The sequence below is a fragment of the Magnolia sinica genome, chromosome 18 (assembly GCF_029962835.1).
Source record: "Magnolia sinica isolate HGM2019 chromosome 18, MsV1, whole genome shotgun sequence".
NCBI lineage: Eukaryota > Viridiplantae > Streptophyta > Magnoliopsida > Magnoliales > Magnoliaceae > Magnolia > Magnolia sinica.
The window spans coordinates 22,899,004-22,915,737 of record NC_080590.1 but is presented as its reverse complement, the minus strand read 5'-3'; the positions used below and the strand labels follow the sequence as shown (position 1 = coordinate 22,915,737).

General features: G+C 41.7%; 2 protein-coding genes across 3 annotated transcripts; one reads left to right on the top strand and one right to left on the bottom strand.

Annotated features, from left to right (window-relative positions):
- The first annotated feature begins 718 nt into the window (after positions 1 to 718).
- LOC131232723 (pyruvate dehydrogenase E1 component subunit alpha-3, chloroplastic-like) lies at positions 719 to 4,847 on the top strand. Its single transcript, XM_058229165.1, has 3 exons — positions 719 to 1,094; positions 1,181 to 1,964; positions 4,207 to 4,847. The coding sequence occupies exons 1-3, from the start codon at positions 879 to 881 to the stop codon at positions 4,482 to 4,484; spliced, it is 1,278 nt and encodes a 425-aa protein (XP_058085148.1). The 5' UTR covers positions 719 to 878; the 3' UTR covers positions 4,485 to 4,847.
- A 6,100-nt stretch (positions 4,848 to 10,947) lies between these two features.
- Positions 10,948 to 15,847, bottom strand: LOC131233256 (uncharacterized). Of its 2 annotated transcripts, none has more exons than XM_058229901.1 (6): positions 15,123 to 15,847; positions 14,801 to 14,978; positions 14,481 to 14,657; positions 14,297 to 14,380; positions 12,280 to 12,361; positions 10,948 to 11,785 (listed from the first exon to the last, which is right to left on the bottom strand). In XM_058229901.1, exons 1-6 carry the CDS (start codon positions 15,434 to 15,436, stop codon positions 11,346 to 11,348), a joined length of 1,275 nt encoding a protein of 424 aa, XP_058085884.1. In that variant the 5' UTR covers positions 15,437 to 15,847; the 3' UTR covers positions 10,948 to 11,345. The 2 variants fall into 2 exon arrangements, with proteins under 2 accessions (XP_058085884.1, XP_058085885.1); XM_058229902.1 differs by having other exon boundaries at positions 14,801 to 14,960; positions 15,123 to 15,843.
- Between the last annotated feature and the right edge of the window lie 887 nt (positions 15,848 to 16,734).

Sequence of the window (16,734 nt, the reverse complement as noted above, 5' to 3'; positions counted from 1 at the left end):
TAGTTGTGTGAACAGTTCAAAGGAGATCAAAGTTACGTGGGCCTCACAGTGATGTATTTATTATATCTATCCCATTTATCCATTTTTAGAGATCATTTTAGAATATTATTCAAAAAATGAATCATACCCAAAGATCATCTGGACCACCCTACAAATAATAGCAGAGATAATGATTTTCAAACAATTCATAGGGCCCAACATAACGTTTATTTTCCATCCAGTCTGTTAATAAGGTCACAAAGACATGAATGAAGAGGAAAAACAAATTTTATATTGATTCAAAACTTTTGTGGCCCAAAAAAGGGTTTCAATGGTAGATGTTCAATCGCCAACTACTTTTTACAGTGTGGTCTACTTGATGGTTAGATTTGTCTTATTTTTCATCTCAAGTTTAAGACAAGCCTGCCAAATGGATGGACGGTTTGGATATAACACATGCCTCGGGACCCACGGAACTTGCTAACGTCTATGCAGCAGCTATATAGCTGGTGTAAGATACACCAGCCAATCCGCTTCCGCCAAACGAACCCTTAGAGTAAAGTGCACCCTAAGCTAGTGGTCGCCCCCACCCAATCAAGTCCCTAAATCTCGTACACGTGTGTCGCGGATCCACATGTCATAGTGGCACGTGCATGGCGATCGCACTCATTCATTCTCCAACCTCGCACGTATCGCCGTCTCATAACTCCACAGGTAGAGATAGTTACATAGTTGGGTGGCCTTCCCTTCATCAAAGCTGCCAAATCTCGTGGCGTTTTCTTCCACGCCTTTTTACTTCGCTTTCTCCGCCCTGTCCTGTATTTATATATCCCCTACCTCTCCACCTGAAAAATAAATAAAAAGGCAAAAAATCCCCTCCCCTTCTCCACAGAAAGAAAATGGCTGCATTTTCAGCGACGATCCAACATCTCTCTTTCACTCCCCAATCCTCACAAGAAAAACCCTCCTCCAACCCTCTCAAAACCCCTTTCCTGGGCTCCACCCTCAATTTCCTCAAGCCATCATCCATCCCCATCCGTTCATCATGTCGCCCTATCTCCGCTGTCTCCATCGAGCAGAAGAAGACCAAATCGAAATCCACCACTTCCAATCTGGTAATATTCTAAATAACTATACCAATTCAATTCGATTCAGGCTCTCTCTCCCTCTATCTGTTTTGAATTCCTTCTTTCATTTTCAGCCGTTGATTACGAAAGAAGAAGGTCTAGATCTGTACGAGGACATGGTACTGGGCCGTGCCTTCGAAGACATGTGCGCTCAGATGTACTACCGCGGCAAGATGTTCGGTTTCGTCCACCTCTACAACGGCCAGGAAGCTGTCTCCACCGGCTTCATCAAGCTACTCAAGCAGGAGGATTCCGTCTGCAGTACCTACCGTGATCACGTCCACGCCCTCAGCAAGGGCGTCCCAGCCCGCTCCGTCATGTCCGAGCTTTTCGGCAAGACCACCGGCTGCTGCCGCGGCCAGGGTGGCTCCATGCACATGTTCTCCAAAGAGCACAACGTTTTGGGTGGTTTTGCATTCATTGGAGAAGGCATCCCTGTTGCGACTGGGGCTGCCTTCACTTCCAAGTACCGCCGGGAGGTTCTCAAGGAAGCGGATTGCGATCTCGTGACTGTAGCATTCTTCGGGGACGGGACGTGCAACAACGGGCAGTTCTTCGAGTGCTTGAATATGGCTGCACTGTGGAAGTTGCCAATCATTTTTGTTGTGGAGAATAATCTGTGGGCGATTGGGATGTCACATCTGAGAGCAACCTCGGATCCAGAGATCTGGAAGAAGGGGCCTGCGTTCGATATGCCTGGGGTGCATGTGGATGGGATGGATGTGTTGAAGGTGAGGGAGGTGGCAAAAGAGGCAATTGGGAGGGCGAGGAGAGGAGAAGGGCCAACGTTGGTGGAGTGTGAGACATATAGATTTAGGGGACATTCGTTGGCCGATCCGGATGAGCTTCGTGACCCAGGTCAGCATTTCAGTTTCTGGATTCTTTTTTCTAATAGTGTTTTCCTATGATTGGTTTGTGCATTATTAGTGAATCTGAATCTGCTTGATTGAATTGAACTGAACTGAATTTTATTGAGATTCATATTTTTTTGAAAGCTCTGGTAATGGTGAATGGGTCTCATCACACACAAATAAGAGATTCGACCTATTCATCGGATTGGTTTTTGGAAAGCTTGGTATTGGGGTTTGCGTGAATGAGATCTCACCACACACATATGAGAGATCCAGGCCATTCATTGGGTGGGTTTTACAGTAAACAAGGCATGATCCAATAATTACACTCATCATGTGGGTGGCACTCGCATGAGAAAATTTGATTGTTAGAAAAAATAATCAGCGATCTGCGTTCAGAGTACACTGGTGGCTGCCTTGTGAGCATGCTGGCCGGTTTCTTAGGTCAAGGCATGTTCATGGTGGACCCACCTGATGGATGATTCAGATCTCCAACATGTGTGGTCCATCTCACTCGATGAGTCACATCTGCATTCCCCTAAAACCAATCTAATGGTTTGATAGGACTTAACTAGGGGAGGTTTGGCAACTCGCCAATTGCATCTGGGAGTAAGGTGACAAGATTTGGTGCATCCCATTTCTGAATCTGAATGATAAGCGTTATCTTTTGAGTAAAGTAGGAATTGGTGAGAAGATCTTTATCTGAACATGAGCTGTTAAAGTGCTGGTCAGGAAGTTGCCTTGTTGATGGTGGTGATGCTGCTGTTTTCATTGCAACTCTGCTTTGTCCCTTCGGAATGTCCTCCGATTGTTACTGTTTCTTTTTTATCTTTACCATGTTTGGATAAATAATACAATCCCATTGGCTTTTAGAGATTGTTTGGATGGGCAGTGAATCCCAGATTATGCAGATTTTTGTCTGAAAGGATTTGGATCCAAATATTTCAAGTGGTTTCTACCCAAATCTTCCAAGGAAAAATAGGTAATATGTTAAAGGGATACCATTTCCCTATCCTTTTTGTTTCATATCATGCTCGAAACAAAATGGATGGGGCTGTCCTATCTAATTGATTTGGCATCACCCACATGCAAGCAGGCCGCAAGACACCCATCTTACTTATTCCTTTGGTTTTTTCTGGTTTGAGGCTGGTGTGATTGCATACTCTATTTGTTTATTTCTAGTGTTCAGTGTATTGAAATTTTGCAATGCATAGCTGGAATTTTCTTCACTGATATTCATCTCAAACAATTCACGTGTGAATTATATCAAAAATTGGATGTAATCATCTGAAGATTTTTGGGTCCCTTTTCCTGTTTCTGCATTTGGAAGGTTTGTGGGGAGAGAATTCAGAATTATTGTCTTCTAACACTATTGTAGGCTGCGTCTACTTGCATTTCTGCTGATCGAGAATGATTGAATGACCTTCTTTTCCATTTCTTTTAAAATTTTGTATTATTGTTAAAGTCTCAAGCCATTTACTCCTGATGTTATGCGGAAGTTATAATTTCAATTCAAAATATGAAGATTCTTGTGAGTTGAGTATTAAGTCAAGCTTCATTAGATATCTACCAAATTTCAGGTTGTGGATCCAACTTGTAAGGACGGGGAATGTACATGATGAGCAATCGGATCTCCGACTTTGCTATGAGGTTAAGGATTTTTTTGTGTGTTGGAACAGATGAGTGATGGACTTTATTTAGCATTCTTAATTATCATGATTTTAGATGAACCAGTGAGTCATGAAATGAAATGACTGAATGTGCATCGACCAGCTCTATATTGTTCTTTCCTCTCTTTTCCCTTTTACCATTTTTTTTCTGAAAAATAAAAAATAAAATCAAGTTTTCTGATGCATGGCACAATTTTATGATATGATTAGACTCGCTTCCTTACAGAGTTGTATATGATTCTGATTGGATTCACATTCTTTCAAAGTTGTAGATGGTTCTTGATCCAACAATGTTGGCCCAAAGCATTGTCTCGCCTCGTTGGGTCAATAAAAGCAAAGCAATTAGGAGTGAAACAATTAATTGCATTGATATTTCTCAAATATAAATAATCATTTGATTTGACCCTAGAACTTCCTACGTAAATCAAATTGTTTGTTCTTGAATGAGCCCCCTATGCATACGTGTATATATGTACTTATAGTACATACATAGATACTCTTACACCCTAATATGGATTTAGGCGTCTTCTTATTTCAATTTGCTACTGACAGATTTGCCCACCTCTTTTGTTTTGGCAGCTGAGAAAGCCCACTATGCTGCAAGAGACCCTATCATGGCCCTGAAGAAGTACCTCATCGAGAACAGTCTTGCCAATGAATCTGAGTTGAAAGCTATTGAGAAGAAGATTGATGAGGTAGTAGAAGAGGCTGTGGAGTTTGCAGATGCGAGCCCTCTCCCTCCACGTAGCCAGCTACTAGAAAACGTGTTTGCAGATCCAAAAGGTTTTGGAATTGGCCCGGATGGAAGGTATCGATGTGAGGATCCCGGATTCACAGCAGGCACTGCTCAGGTCTAAGTGTCTCGAGGTTTTGATCATCTATACACTTTCCTGTGATGTGTTGTTCTGAAAGTTCATTTCCTATGTGAATGAATGAGCTTCCTATTTAAGCAGGCTTTTGTATTGTTCTAGCGCCATTCATTTCTATCCACGTTGGTAGTTCCAGTTATTTGTTTAACAGAAGAACCTGTCAGATTGGGACACCCTAAAGGGGATGATAGCCCAATAAAATGGCCCTTGTTTTTTTACACTACCTGTGTTTCCTGCTTATTTGCATTCTTGAACCAGTTGCTGCCGCATCTGAAGATTATGTGCTTTTAAGTGGAACTATGTTGTAGAACTTCTGAATTCTTGAGAATTGAAGATGTTTTTATGTTTTCATCTGCTATTGGTCTTTTACTGAATGTTCTTTTTAAGCATGTCAAATAACTTCTAGATTTTTCACATCAATATTTCACTGACTGAGACTTCTTTCTTGTATCAAGATTTATAGGGTAATTTTTCCAAGAAAAATTCACATCGAACATTCCTTTTCATTGCTAAATGACTATGAAGGTATTTTAAACTAGCGTTCACCCATATTATCTCATCCCGGTGCCAGAGTCCTAATAGCCTCATCAAATCAAGGGGGATTTACATGCAAACTTATCGTAGGTTTTCAAGTCCGTGGAAGTGGGCTCATGGTTCATTGATGACCTTGAATAGATGACTACGGCCAAAGAATCTCCTTGGTAGGACAATCCTAAACTTTCAATCTGTAGCCTGCTGTTGGTAGATAAAAGGTGCTGGTCCAGAATCTTATTCGAAATGGGGTTGCATCCAAAGCCCCAAGCATGCCTAAGCATCCTTCAGAAAGAATATTGAAGAATAGCCAAATTCTCCAAGTTCTGACCATCCCCTCCTAATAATGGAGGGCCCAGGTCGCTGAAATCCTGTCTCACTTCAACTGCTGACTGCGCCATCCTAATAATAGAGGGCATGGATCCTTGAAATCCCAGTCTTACTTCAAGGGCATGTTGCTTGGAAGGTCTATCTCAGATTCTCAGCCTTTGCCTGGCCGTTCATAACTTCATAGCCTGCTGCTGGATTGGAAGGTGTGGAGCGTGCTGCATCCCACTCTGTGCCCTCCCACAAGAAAGGGCATGGGTTGTCTTGAAGGAGCAGGCTCAGGGCTCATCATGTCCAATGAGAGCACAGTGTGTGTTAAGCTGGATTAGTGCAAGACAGCTATTACCTGATGGTTCCTTCGGAGAATTGGAGCACGCCATGTGTCCCAGAAGCTTCTAGACCCTTCAGACTTAGCTTATAAATACCCTTCCAATTGTTCGTTTTGGAGGCTTAGATATTTCAGGTCCCAAAGTTCCCTTTTGAAATTTCTTCGAAATCCCCAAGGCGCATCCCTCCTTTCAGGTTAATACCGCAGGGAGACTGCATCCTCACGACCAGCAAGATGAAAATTCCTAGGGCACCTCCATCTTTGCACCCAGGGAAAACCAAAATCCCCAAGCCGTGTGCATTCTCGCACCCAGTAAAGTAATCCACAAAGTTAGCCTATTTAATCCTTTCACAAGACAGCGAGATGAGCTTCCTTTGAGAGATCACTGATATGTACCATCCTATTGCTCAATTCAACCTCCTAGAAGTCAGTCGCAAAGGCCAATCTATCTATTGCCTTCTCCCTCTTCGGAGATGACAATTGAAGGCAACAGTTCGCACCCTCTTGGGAGATGGCTTCCAATGTCTCTATCATAGTAAATTGTCTATAATTTGTGCGCTTTGGAGGCCGGCTAAGCACGTCTAGCACCCTTTGGAGGCTATTCAAAGTCAGTGCCCTCTAGGGTTCATGCATCATCCTTACCCTTCAAGGCTATCCATAGCTTGCACCCTTAGTGGGTTGTATGCCCTAAGCCCTTTGCTGGCAACCTTCCCTGCGTTCTCCACGGGCTGTACTCTTGTGCCTTGTATGAAATGCAAATCTTAGGGCCCTTTGTGGACTATATTGATAGCAACCTTTGCTGGCATTTTGCCCAGCTGAGAAGAGTTGCTTGGCTGCCCTTCATGAAGCCAATCAGATGGCTTGGCAGGTTATAATGGTCATAGTGGAGCACTTCATATGCCATCGTGCTAGTAGTTCGATTATTTAACTAGGCTCCCCATCCATCGATAATGCTTATCACTTAATCTGAGCCCTGTGCTTGCTCACATGGTGACCAACTTACTATAATTCTTCGTACGAGTGCCAAACCCATATATAGTGCTCTCTCTCTCTCTCTCTCTAATACATTATTAGTGCCAGATACTGTCCATATTATCCATTTCATTCTACAACAACCTGAGGTTGTTTACCTGCTATTATGCAATGATGCGTTCTTCATCATAAACACAGTTCGATGCTCCCTGTCTCAGAGATACATACGTAGAATATGCATACTACTACATCTCCATGTGTCCATCTCATATTGATGACATCATGGATTCTATATTGGAGAGTTCATTACCATGTGCACTTGCACTTGTTATCTCACCATGTGAGGGACGATGGGCCTAAACATTCTCTGGATCATATCCGAGTTATACTTAAGAACATGAGGAGCTATAATAAGTATTACATGCATTCTTAGCTTTGCATCACATTCATATTTCTTACTATTATTATCGTATATCATAGTTTCCTTATTATTGCCTTAAAATCAATGCTTATTTTATGTAATATGATTAAGGGCTTGTATCAGGCCACAACCTAGAATGTAATAAGAATTCAGATTAATAAAATTCTGTCAACGGTATACGCTCTTCTTTATTTCTTTGTGTATGTTGGTATGGCAATGAATGTTACGTGAATGTCTATGAAATTTCAACACCCATCAAAATTAATGTCAACACTTACAAGTAGAAAAAAAAAAAAAAAAAGGTTTGGCATCATGGTTGTTCCAGCATTGTTGGGCCGTAGATCAATGGTCGAGACCACTGAATCATGGACCTCACCTCTACAAATTGGAAATTCGAGGATGCTATGTATATCTAAGATCCCTCTAAAACCAAGGCCAGCATGGATAGGTTTAGAGATGCTCCATCTTCATTTGTTTGACTTTTGTTTCATGCCTCTCCGAGGAAACTATGGGTACGAGTACCCATTCTGGTGAAATCCCACTGTGGTGTGAGTGTATGGGTGTGTGTGGGGGTGTGAGTGCATGTGTTTAAAAAAAAAAAAAAACTCTCCAATGACTCTTTTACTATTTTTTTTTTCCATATTTAGACACACAGAGATTGGAACTCTGTTTTGTTACCACATTCAGTTGTTATTATATGATAGTCTTTGTGCAATCGGGCAGTTTTTCCATGGTAGTGATCAGAAACAAAACCACCTTAGCATGTCCATGGACGCTCCCATTCTCTCCAATGTCAATATAGGCAGTCATGATACATTCAAAACCAAACAGGAGAAACAGTAGTCCATGGTTATCTGATTGAAATATTTCTGGGTTCAATGTACCTTCTAGGACCCAATTCACCATTTCCCTCCTTTGATGAAACTGTCATTGGATTTGTCGGGCAGCAGCAGATTCACTAGGTCGTGGGTGAGACTTTTGAGCGATTTCCACACTGATTTGGTTTAGAAAAGCTACAAGAAAGTATGTAGCAGTTGCAGCAGACTCCTCAAGGTTCTGATTTTGGGGGTTCAAACCAGACAAATCGCCAGAGCTTTAAATCTGCCATATTAGGTGAGGGCACTGAGCTGTACGAGTTAATCACTGGACATAATGCTGCTGAGATCATTCTGCTAGAATAAGCCAGAAATAGATTTGCCATGATGCTGCAAGTGTGTGAGCATGTCTGCAATGCAAGTGTGCGTACTTGAGTGCATTGCTATATGAATGGTACTTTCTGATATTGCCTTCCAAAAATGAATGTTACCCCCATTGATATCCCACCTAATATTCATGCCCTGATATGCCCTTGTTCGATACGTTGTTATATTTATTATATTTTAACCTTTGCTCATACGCTACTTTCCTGATAATCTCTTGCCAGTCGTTCATATTATGATATCTTCAACCTAGTTCATAATGAAGTGGCTCTGATACATTGTGATATCTTCAATCTAGTTCGTAATGAAGTAGCCCTAAAGTCGAAGGAGGCCTTGCGTCCCTTTCCTGATGCCATACATTGTGATATTTTCAACCTCCAAATTGAACTTGGTAATGAAGAAGTTGCCCTAAAATTGCAGTGTTGTTCGTCAGATGACCATTAGTACTCTCCTGCCTTGATAAGATATATCATGTATGATATTTTGAAACTTTCTTCGTAATGAAGAAGCAGAACTAAACTTGCAGTTACACCCACATCCAACTCGACATTGTCTTAACTGCAATTTGTAGTTTGGACCTTCAAATAGGAGTATTAGGGAGGGAAACTGCAATTCCAACTTCTTCAACTTCAGCAATTCTATTCGAGTCCAACCAACACACCGTTGGTATCATCTGCACTTTCATGCATTCTCAAAAATTAAAAAGGCTGACATTAGGAATTAGGATTCTTTGGAAGGCAATCCTAAACATTGATCGCCTCATCAGCAGTCTATTACAAAACCAGCGGATTTGGGCTGCATTTGGTTGCACAAGACTGCAACCTTGATAACACATCCAAACACACCCTCACGGATCTGGATTGGATTATTGGTGGTTAAAAGATCAACAGGTCTGTTGCTTTGAACATCAGCTGGGATTGTTGGGCTCCCATTAAAAATTAAAATTGTAGTGGGGCCCATTGGCTGCTAAAGTTGGGTTGCCACATATCCACCCTGGCAGCTTCCATGCCTTCCACCAGCGGGAGTTTTCCTATAATTAAAAAAATTAATTATGTAGCCCCATATCCCATTTTATTCGTGAAGCAGTGACTGATCTGGACTTCACTCCTATATCTCTGTTAGACGTTTATGGTGGTTTATGGTGATCGGACCGTTGATAGTGCAATGCATAAAAAATCGCCACCAACAACCAATCATGGCCACTTCATTTGTGGCCTGCCAATCAGGAAAATAGGACCTGATAGGAAGATTCTTGGGCTGTTGGCCACCCACGGTGGCCCACCAGATCAACAGCGCCATTTTCCAACTGTCTGATAAAAAATCTGCCAGAGGACAATCAGAAATGAAATACAGGCAACGGTTAATATCCAAAATATTGATATTGATCAGGAATGAAATATATGCAATGCCTTGGACATTGGCAGCCCAAGTCTGGCTTACCAAACAGACAGTTCCCACCTATTTTTTAAAAAAAACATACAACGCCCTCATATCAAGCATTGAAAATCAGCCCTTGTATACGACATCAGTCACAACTGAAACCGCCTCATATTGGGCTGTCCCAGACCTATCTCAGGCTACCATCTATGGATGAAACAGATTCATATAAGGCAACACGGGTGCAGTGCCTCATATTGTATGGCAGCTGTAAGTTTTTATCGAGACCATCAAAAGTGAGTTTGATTGAGGAAACATAAGATGCACAAAACAAGGCTTTGCACATTAATATACGGGCATCCAAACCACTGATCTGTTGCATCCCACTATCAGACCATGCCCCCAAAACTCCTGGCTGTGGCCCACAAAGGGACGTTGAGAAGATAATAAAGCAGTCCAGTCAAACTTTAAAATGTCTCAACGTGCATTTCTGGGATCTTCCAGGGATTTTTGAGGCATGGTCCATCCATTGTAGGATGCGACAGAACAATGGTCTGAATTACTGAAGCGCATGCCCAACTCATCGGACTAGAAACAGTTCCAATAGTCCAATAGCATGCGAGTGTCCCATTCATGTCCAACCGCAAGATCTGTCCATCAGGGGGGCATAGAAATTAAATCCCAGTCACTCTGCTTTTGGAATAACCTATCCAAAGGTTTTTGGCCCGTTTGGATACCACCAAATAAGTTACTTTTTCTACTTACAGCGGAAGGCAACTTATTTGAGATAAGTATGTTTGATTTATGAACAATTACGAATAGATTTTATTTTCATTTAAAGTTACCTAATCACTTCAGTTTAGTAAGTAGAAATTAAGATAAGCTACTTAAGGCATAAGTAGCAGATGCATAGGCTCTAAGGTCGTCTTAGAACTCTTTCAGCCAAGTTTTTGGTGTTTGGTCAACAGACCATAGCTGCAACCGAGAAGCAATAAATCGAAGGAAAAACACATAGGCAGCCCAATTTTTTATGGTTCCGGTTGACATGGGATTGCATTTGCAGGAGAAGGCGGTTGTCGATGAGATGGAATACGTATGAAGAATGGAAAACCACATCATGCAGGATTCAGTTGTCCACCCAAACAAATATTGGGGATAAATTGGAGTGGAAATATATGCCTGCCTGCAGCCCTTGACTAGGGACATCCAAACAGGGCCATACTAGTGTATTTCCATGCTATTTCACAAACATATTTAAAACAGTATGATAAATGAAGCATTAAAATGGATAACCAAAAAAAAAAAACCTGAAATGATATTTTTCTATTTTTAACAGATACAATGGTACAATCTCTCTTCCCATTGACCTTTCTACCAAGAATGGGAAGGGAGGAAAAAGAATCTGATATCTGATCTTGCTACTAAAAATGGGAAGGGAAAAACAGAGTGTAGGAGAGGGGGAAAAAGGGGGGGATGAGGTGCGCCACCGGTTTCCAAGGATTGGTAGCTGGAAAAACTCTTGCTAATAGGAGGGGATCCGACACCAGTTACCCAAAACATACATCTTTTGCTGAAAGCTCTCATCTTCTTCATGAGAAGGGAAGTGAGAAAACCTACCTAGCTCCATCACCACTAACATACAACAGTTGCTTGGACATTTTCTGGATCAACCCATGTCTCCAATGGAAGAATCATCACCTCCTTCCTCCAAACATAGGAAACCTTCTCGCAATTCCGAAAATAACAGCCTTAGTCAAGAGCCCATGGTCCAGACTACAGGCTAGGGCGACAGCCCCACCAACAATAAGAAACTTGGGTATGTTTCTACCCAACTGTTTTTCTTGAGAATTCAGTGTCTTAACCTCTGAAGAATCCTCAGTTGTTTCCAAGGATTTCAGATAAGTATCATTGATCTTGGTGCTGATCTGAGTCATCAAGGTGCACCGGGATGGCAGTATCCCCGACTTTCTGGCCGTTTGGAAAGCCCGTAGGCCAGGCTCAACCTTCTTAACAGCGCCCCACATCCCTTGCCGAACACCCAGCTTTGCTATTTCCCCTGGAATGCCCATGTCTTCATGATGGAAGAGGAGCACCTCGCATGCAGTCAGCTGGCCATCTCCTCTCCTTGATTCCACTGTTTCACATTAGCACACAAACATGTCTTTTGTGATCAACAGTTCTAAAAGCTTGAAAGTATATTTGTTGTTGATTTTTTATGAAGGAGAATGCCATAGACACCCAGTGTTTTTTTATGGATGCAATCCATTTTACAACTTTCAGTACTAAAATGGCACCGCCAAACTTTCAGGAACGATGCAACCATATAATATCAAGAATAAACAATGGGGTGCATGCATCAAAAAGTGGAGGTGTACATAGTGGCATCCTTTTGATAATCAACAAAGTTACTGCAATAAAATTGCATAGAAAAACACAGTTCTCTCCATCTTGGAGATATAATTCGGTTTCCGCTGGTACTCTTCCCAAAATATCCGAATGCCTTAAATTAGGTATTTTCTCAGAGAGAAGGAAACGACGGAGAAACTTCAAAACAAAGAAGTAAATGAGAAACAAAAACTGACTCAAAGCACATCATAGCACCGCAATGAGATGAAAGGCATAAGTTACCTGGTCGAATGCACCAACTCGAATAGTACAAGTCAACACGTCTCGGCTTGTTCCGTCTTGGAACTAAGGAATGTGGTACTCCCTGAAACATGAAATAGTTGCACCTTAAGAAACTAAAATGAGTACACATAAAATGATTATTATATGAATCGGACATTTAAATGGAAGAATGGAATCAAATGTTCTGCCAACTCAATTTCACGTGTTGGATCACAGATTATTACTAGAAAATGAATGTCGAAGAAATTCTGGTAAACCAGACCAAAAGGGTGTAGGAAATAAATGAATAAATACTGATAGAAAGAGAACTCTTTCTAAGATGAAAATTAAGACAGACAAGCATATCCACAGTATTATGTTTCAACATATATCTTTAGATAAGTATATGACTAAGCATTTGCAATTCAAAAGCAACAATTGGATGTGTAAACATGAAATCAAGACTATAAAACTGAGTCAAATTCTGCTTCCAGAACCCACCCCCATATGTTTCTGGACAGCGCATTGAGACAACATGCTTTCAAGCAAGTGGCTTCCAGTCATTATACTTTTGCTCCTAGGGTGAGCCACATTCCAAAACCTGAGTTTTAATTCATTTTAAATGTGCTGTCTAATGACATCTTGAGTTGATATTTCATGAGCTCGAAGATATTGAGAAGGATTGTGCTCATCGAATTGGAGCTAGGTAGATGAAATGGAGATGTGCTTATGGAGTTTTATGGGATCAACATGTGCCAATCAAACTGAAGGAGGGATTTTTATAGGATAGCTATAGGACCGGCCATGCTTTATGGGATAGAATGTTGAGTAGTCATGGAACAACATGCTCATAGGATGTTTAGCTAATATGAGGATGTTGAGATAGAAGATTGGCAAGATGAGGAAGGATAGAATTAGAAATGAATGCATTTGAGGGAACTGATAGGTAAAAAGATGAGAGAGAGTAGAGTTAGATAGTTTGGCCATGTGCAATGGGACCAAGAACTGCACCGTTAGAAGGGGTGAGCTAGTTTGAGTTCATAATCATTGTCAGTTCATCATCATCATCATCATCTAGGTGAGCTAGTTTGAGTTCATAATCATTGTCAGTTCTTCATCATCATCTAGGCCTTATCCCAACTAATTGGGGTCAGCTACACAAATCCTTTTTTGCCATTCCACTCTATCATGGACTATATCCTCAGTTAATAAATAGGTCTACAAATCTTTTCTTACCATCTCCACCTATGTCCTTTTGAGCCTTCCCCTAGCCCTATGGGCGTGGTTAGAGGTGTTAAGATAAGATTTGATGACTTGTGGTTTAATTGAGGATATTATTATTGATGGAGTGGAATGGCATAACAAGATTTGTTTAGCCAACCCCAATTAGTTGGTATAAGGCTTAGATGATGAGTCGGCTACATGAATCTATTTGATGTCAGGTCTAACGACATCATTGCGACAAGCCTCCTGCCTCAAGTAGCTACACAGTAGGACCGAGAAATAGGCATCCATTTGACACTGTTGAAGAACATGCTAGGAGAGAGACAACTGGATTATAAATTAAACAAGGAAAAAGTAATTGTATCTGCATAAACTTGGAAGGTCTTGATTTAGAAATGATTAAAACTACAACTAGGGTGATGAGCAGGGATATCAAGGACTTGACTCAAGCTGGTGAGAAGGGATATGAAAGGCTTGCACATTTAACTAGAAACAGGATTCGTAAAGCCAATCACAAATGGATAGGAAAAGGCGATATATAGTAGAAATTTTATCAAATCAGAGACTGTCTTAATGAAATCATGGTAATGGTTATTGGTTGCAACGGCACTAAGAAATGACAGATTAAAAGAAACTGTAGTATTTAACCATAAGCAATTCTACAAGCAACATTTCTTCCAAAACGGCATTTGCTAAATCAGCGTACGTTCCACACACACGGCTTTAAAACCTAAGTTTGCTTATCAGATATACAAAAACAAATACCACAACAGTAACGATTGAATGCAATTCAGTAATATTTTCCATTCCATACCTTTGTCACGCAATAATATGTTTTTCCTGACTGCCAAATTCGTCTCCCTATCGTGTATTCTCTGTCGCTACAGAAAAATGGAAACTGCAACATGTGGAAAAAAACGAACTTAAGCAAATGCAACCCAAAAAATACAGAATAAAAGAGAGGCAAACATCAATCTCCAACACAACTGTTTTCGCACCTTCCGAATCCAATGCACAACCATCGTCCCCGTGGTGGGGCACTCCTCCAACGTCTCAGAAGATAAAAGCATGTCGTCCCACTTCGACCGGAACTCGTCATCCCAGAAGAAGTCTCTAACCAACTCAGGTGTTGCATCCTCAAAGACGCTTCTGGTGCGATATTGAGTAGGACCCACCTGTTGCAACAAAATTCAATCGGCAAAACAAACTCAATTAAGCAGATAGGCACACAAGAAATCCACAAAATTGTGAATTTTCCCAACCAAACCATAAATTCCAAACACAAACATAATCGAACAGCGCCAATTCAAATGTATACCTTGGGATCTCTCCGCCAGGCTTGATAGCTCATTGTCAGCGTGGTGCGGTCCATCATTTGTTGCCATGCAGGCCCTCCATCTTTCGCGTCGACAAGCTGGCATAAATGCTCTAAATCCTCATTGTTCACTACCAACTTCTCGTTTTCGATTGGCAATGATCTGGACAAACGAATCGAAACTGAGAAAAAACAGAAAAATATACCTCCCAACTTCCTTCTCTCTTTATATAATCAAATTCCATCAATCTAAATTGAAGTCAGGCAAGAAATCTCAAGCTCAAGCCCCAATAGAACAGAGAAAACGCAAGGAATAAACACGTACCCGCATTCGGAATTCATTGTGGTGGTCTCCGCTTCTTTCAACATCTGCTTCATCCCACAATATGAAATGGGCCATGAACTAAGACTCAGCAACGGCAACGCCCAACCGTCCGATTCAGCGTCCTTCACCGTGCAGCCGTCCGATTCATATTTACCCAAATATGCCCATCTGGGCTTCCAAGCCCACCCGATCAAAACCCCAATCAAAACCGCAATCCACAATGGTCCAAAGAATAACACCAGCTCTGTAAAAACATCGACCGCCATCCTCCATCTTTGCAATACATCGAGAAGTAGCGTCCAAACAAACGCCATAAAGTCAAAGAAAAAAAGAAGAAGAGACAGAAACACCCCTGAATTCGATTAAAATTACAATCAATGGAAGAAGGAAGGGGATTTCAAATAAGGGGCTATTTCTCTTTTTAAATTTATTTATAATAACAAGGTGCGTTTGGTAGGGGTCGCACAAGAAGAGGAAAGGAGAGTCGGTGGCGGAGCTGCTGATGTTGGAGAAATGCGGGTGTTTTTGTATTGCATTTATACAGCAGGGGAGCTTTTGTTCTGGTCATGCCGGTCGCGTTTTACACGTTCGTTCGCTGACGCGAGGCTTTTCGGCGGTTTGACATTTTAGAATGAGGAAAATGGAATCTTCGCCGTAGGTCAGGCTCAGTGCACAGGGGACGCGGATTGGGTACTACACCACCACGACCTAGCTACAGACGGACGATCCTGGCAGGGGATCCATGTGGCCCATTATCTGCTCCGTCCATCCACTTTGAAAGATCATTTTAGGGCATGATCCAAAAAAGGAGACAGATGTAAGGTTTAAGTAGACGACACCACAGGAAACAGTGGGGATGGAACACGTACCGTTGAGAACCTCATGGGGCCACAGAAGTTTTGGATCAAGCTAATATTTATGACTTCCCTTCATTCAGGTCTGTGTGACCTTATGAACAGTTTGGATGGAAAATAAACATCACGGTGGAGCCTAGAAAGGTTTCAACGGTGGGCATCACTGTTACTATTTCTTCATTTGGTGTGGTCCAGTCAAGAATTTGATCTGACTCCTTTTTGGGTTCATGCCCTATATCAAAATGAATTTCTTCATTTGGTGTGGTCCAGTCAAGAATTTGATCCGACTCCTTTTTGGGTTCATGCCCTATATCAAAATGAAGGGACGGCATGAATAGAAAATATACATCAAAGTAGGCCCCACAGAGCCTCTGCCAGGCGCGTCCTTCTCTAGCTACGTCCTGGTGGGGGGTACTACGAATCGGTGGCAAGACCCCAGTGTTGAAACGAGGTATCTTTCACTGTGTCTACCACTTGAGTTATCGATCTGGGTGTTACGCAATCCGTGCCCTTACACGTGGTGTCACCAGGCTGCAGCACCTGATTGCTTGCAGCCGGGCCGTGGGCCTAACCATTGATACATGTGTCATATTCACTCCGTCCGGAACTCGGAATGCATAAGGCTGTGTGCGACGGGAAAAAGCTACGTGTAATACAATAATGTATATGTTTTGTACACACGGTTTACCTATTTTGCCCACTCATATTAGGGCATATGGCAAAAAACGAGGGAATTTTAAATATCCGGTGTATTACAC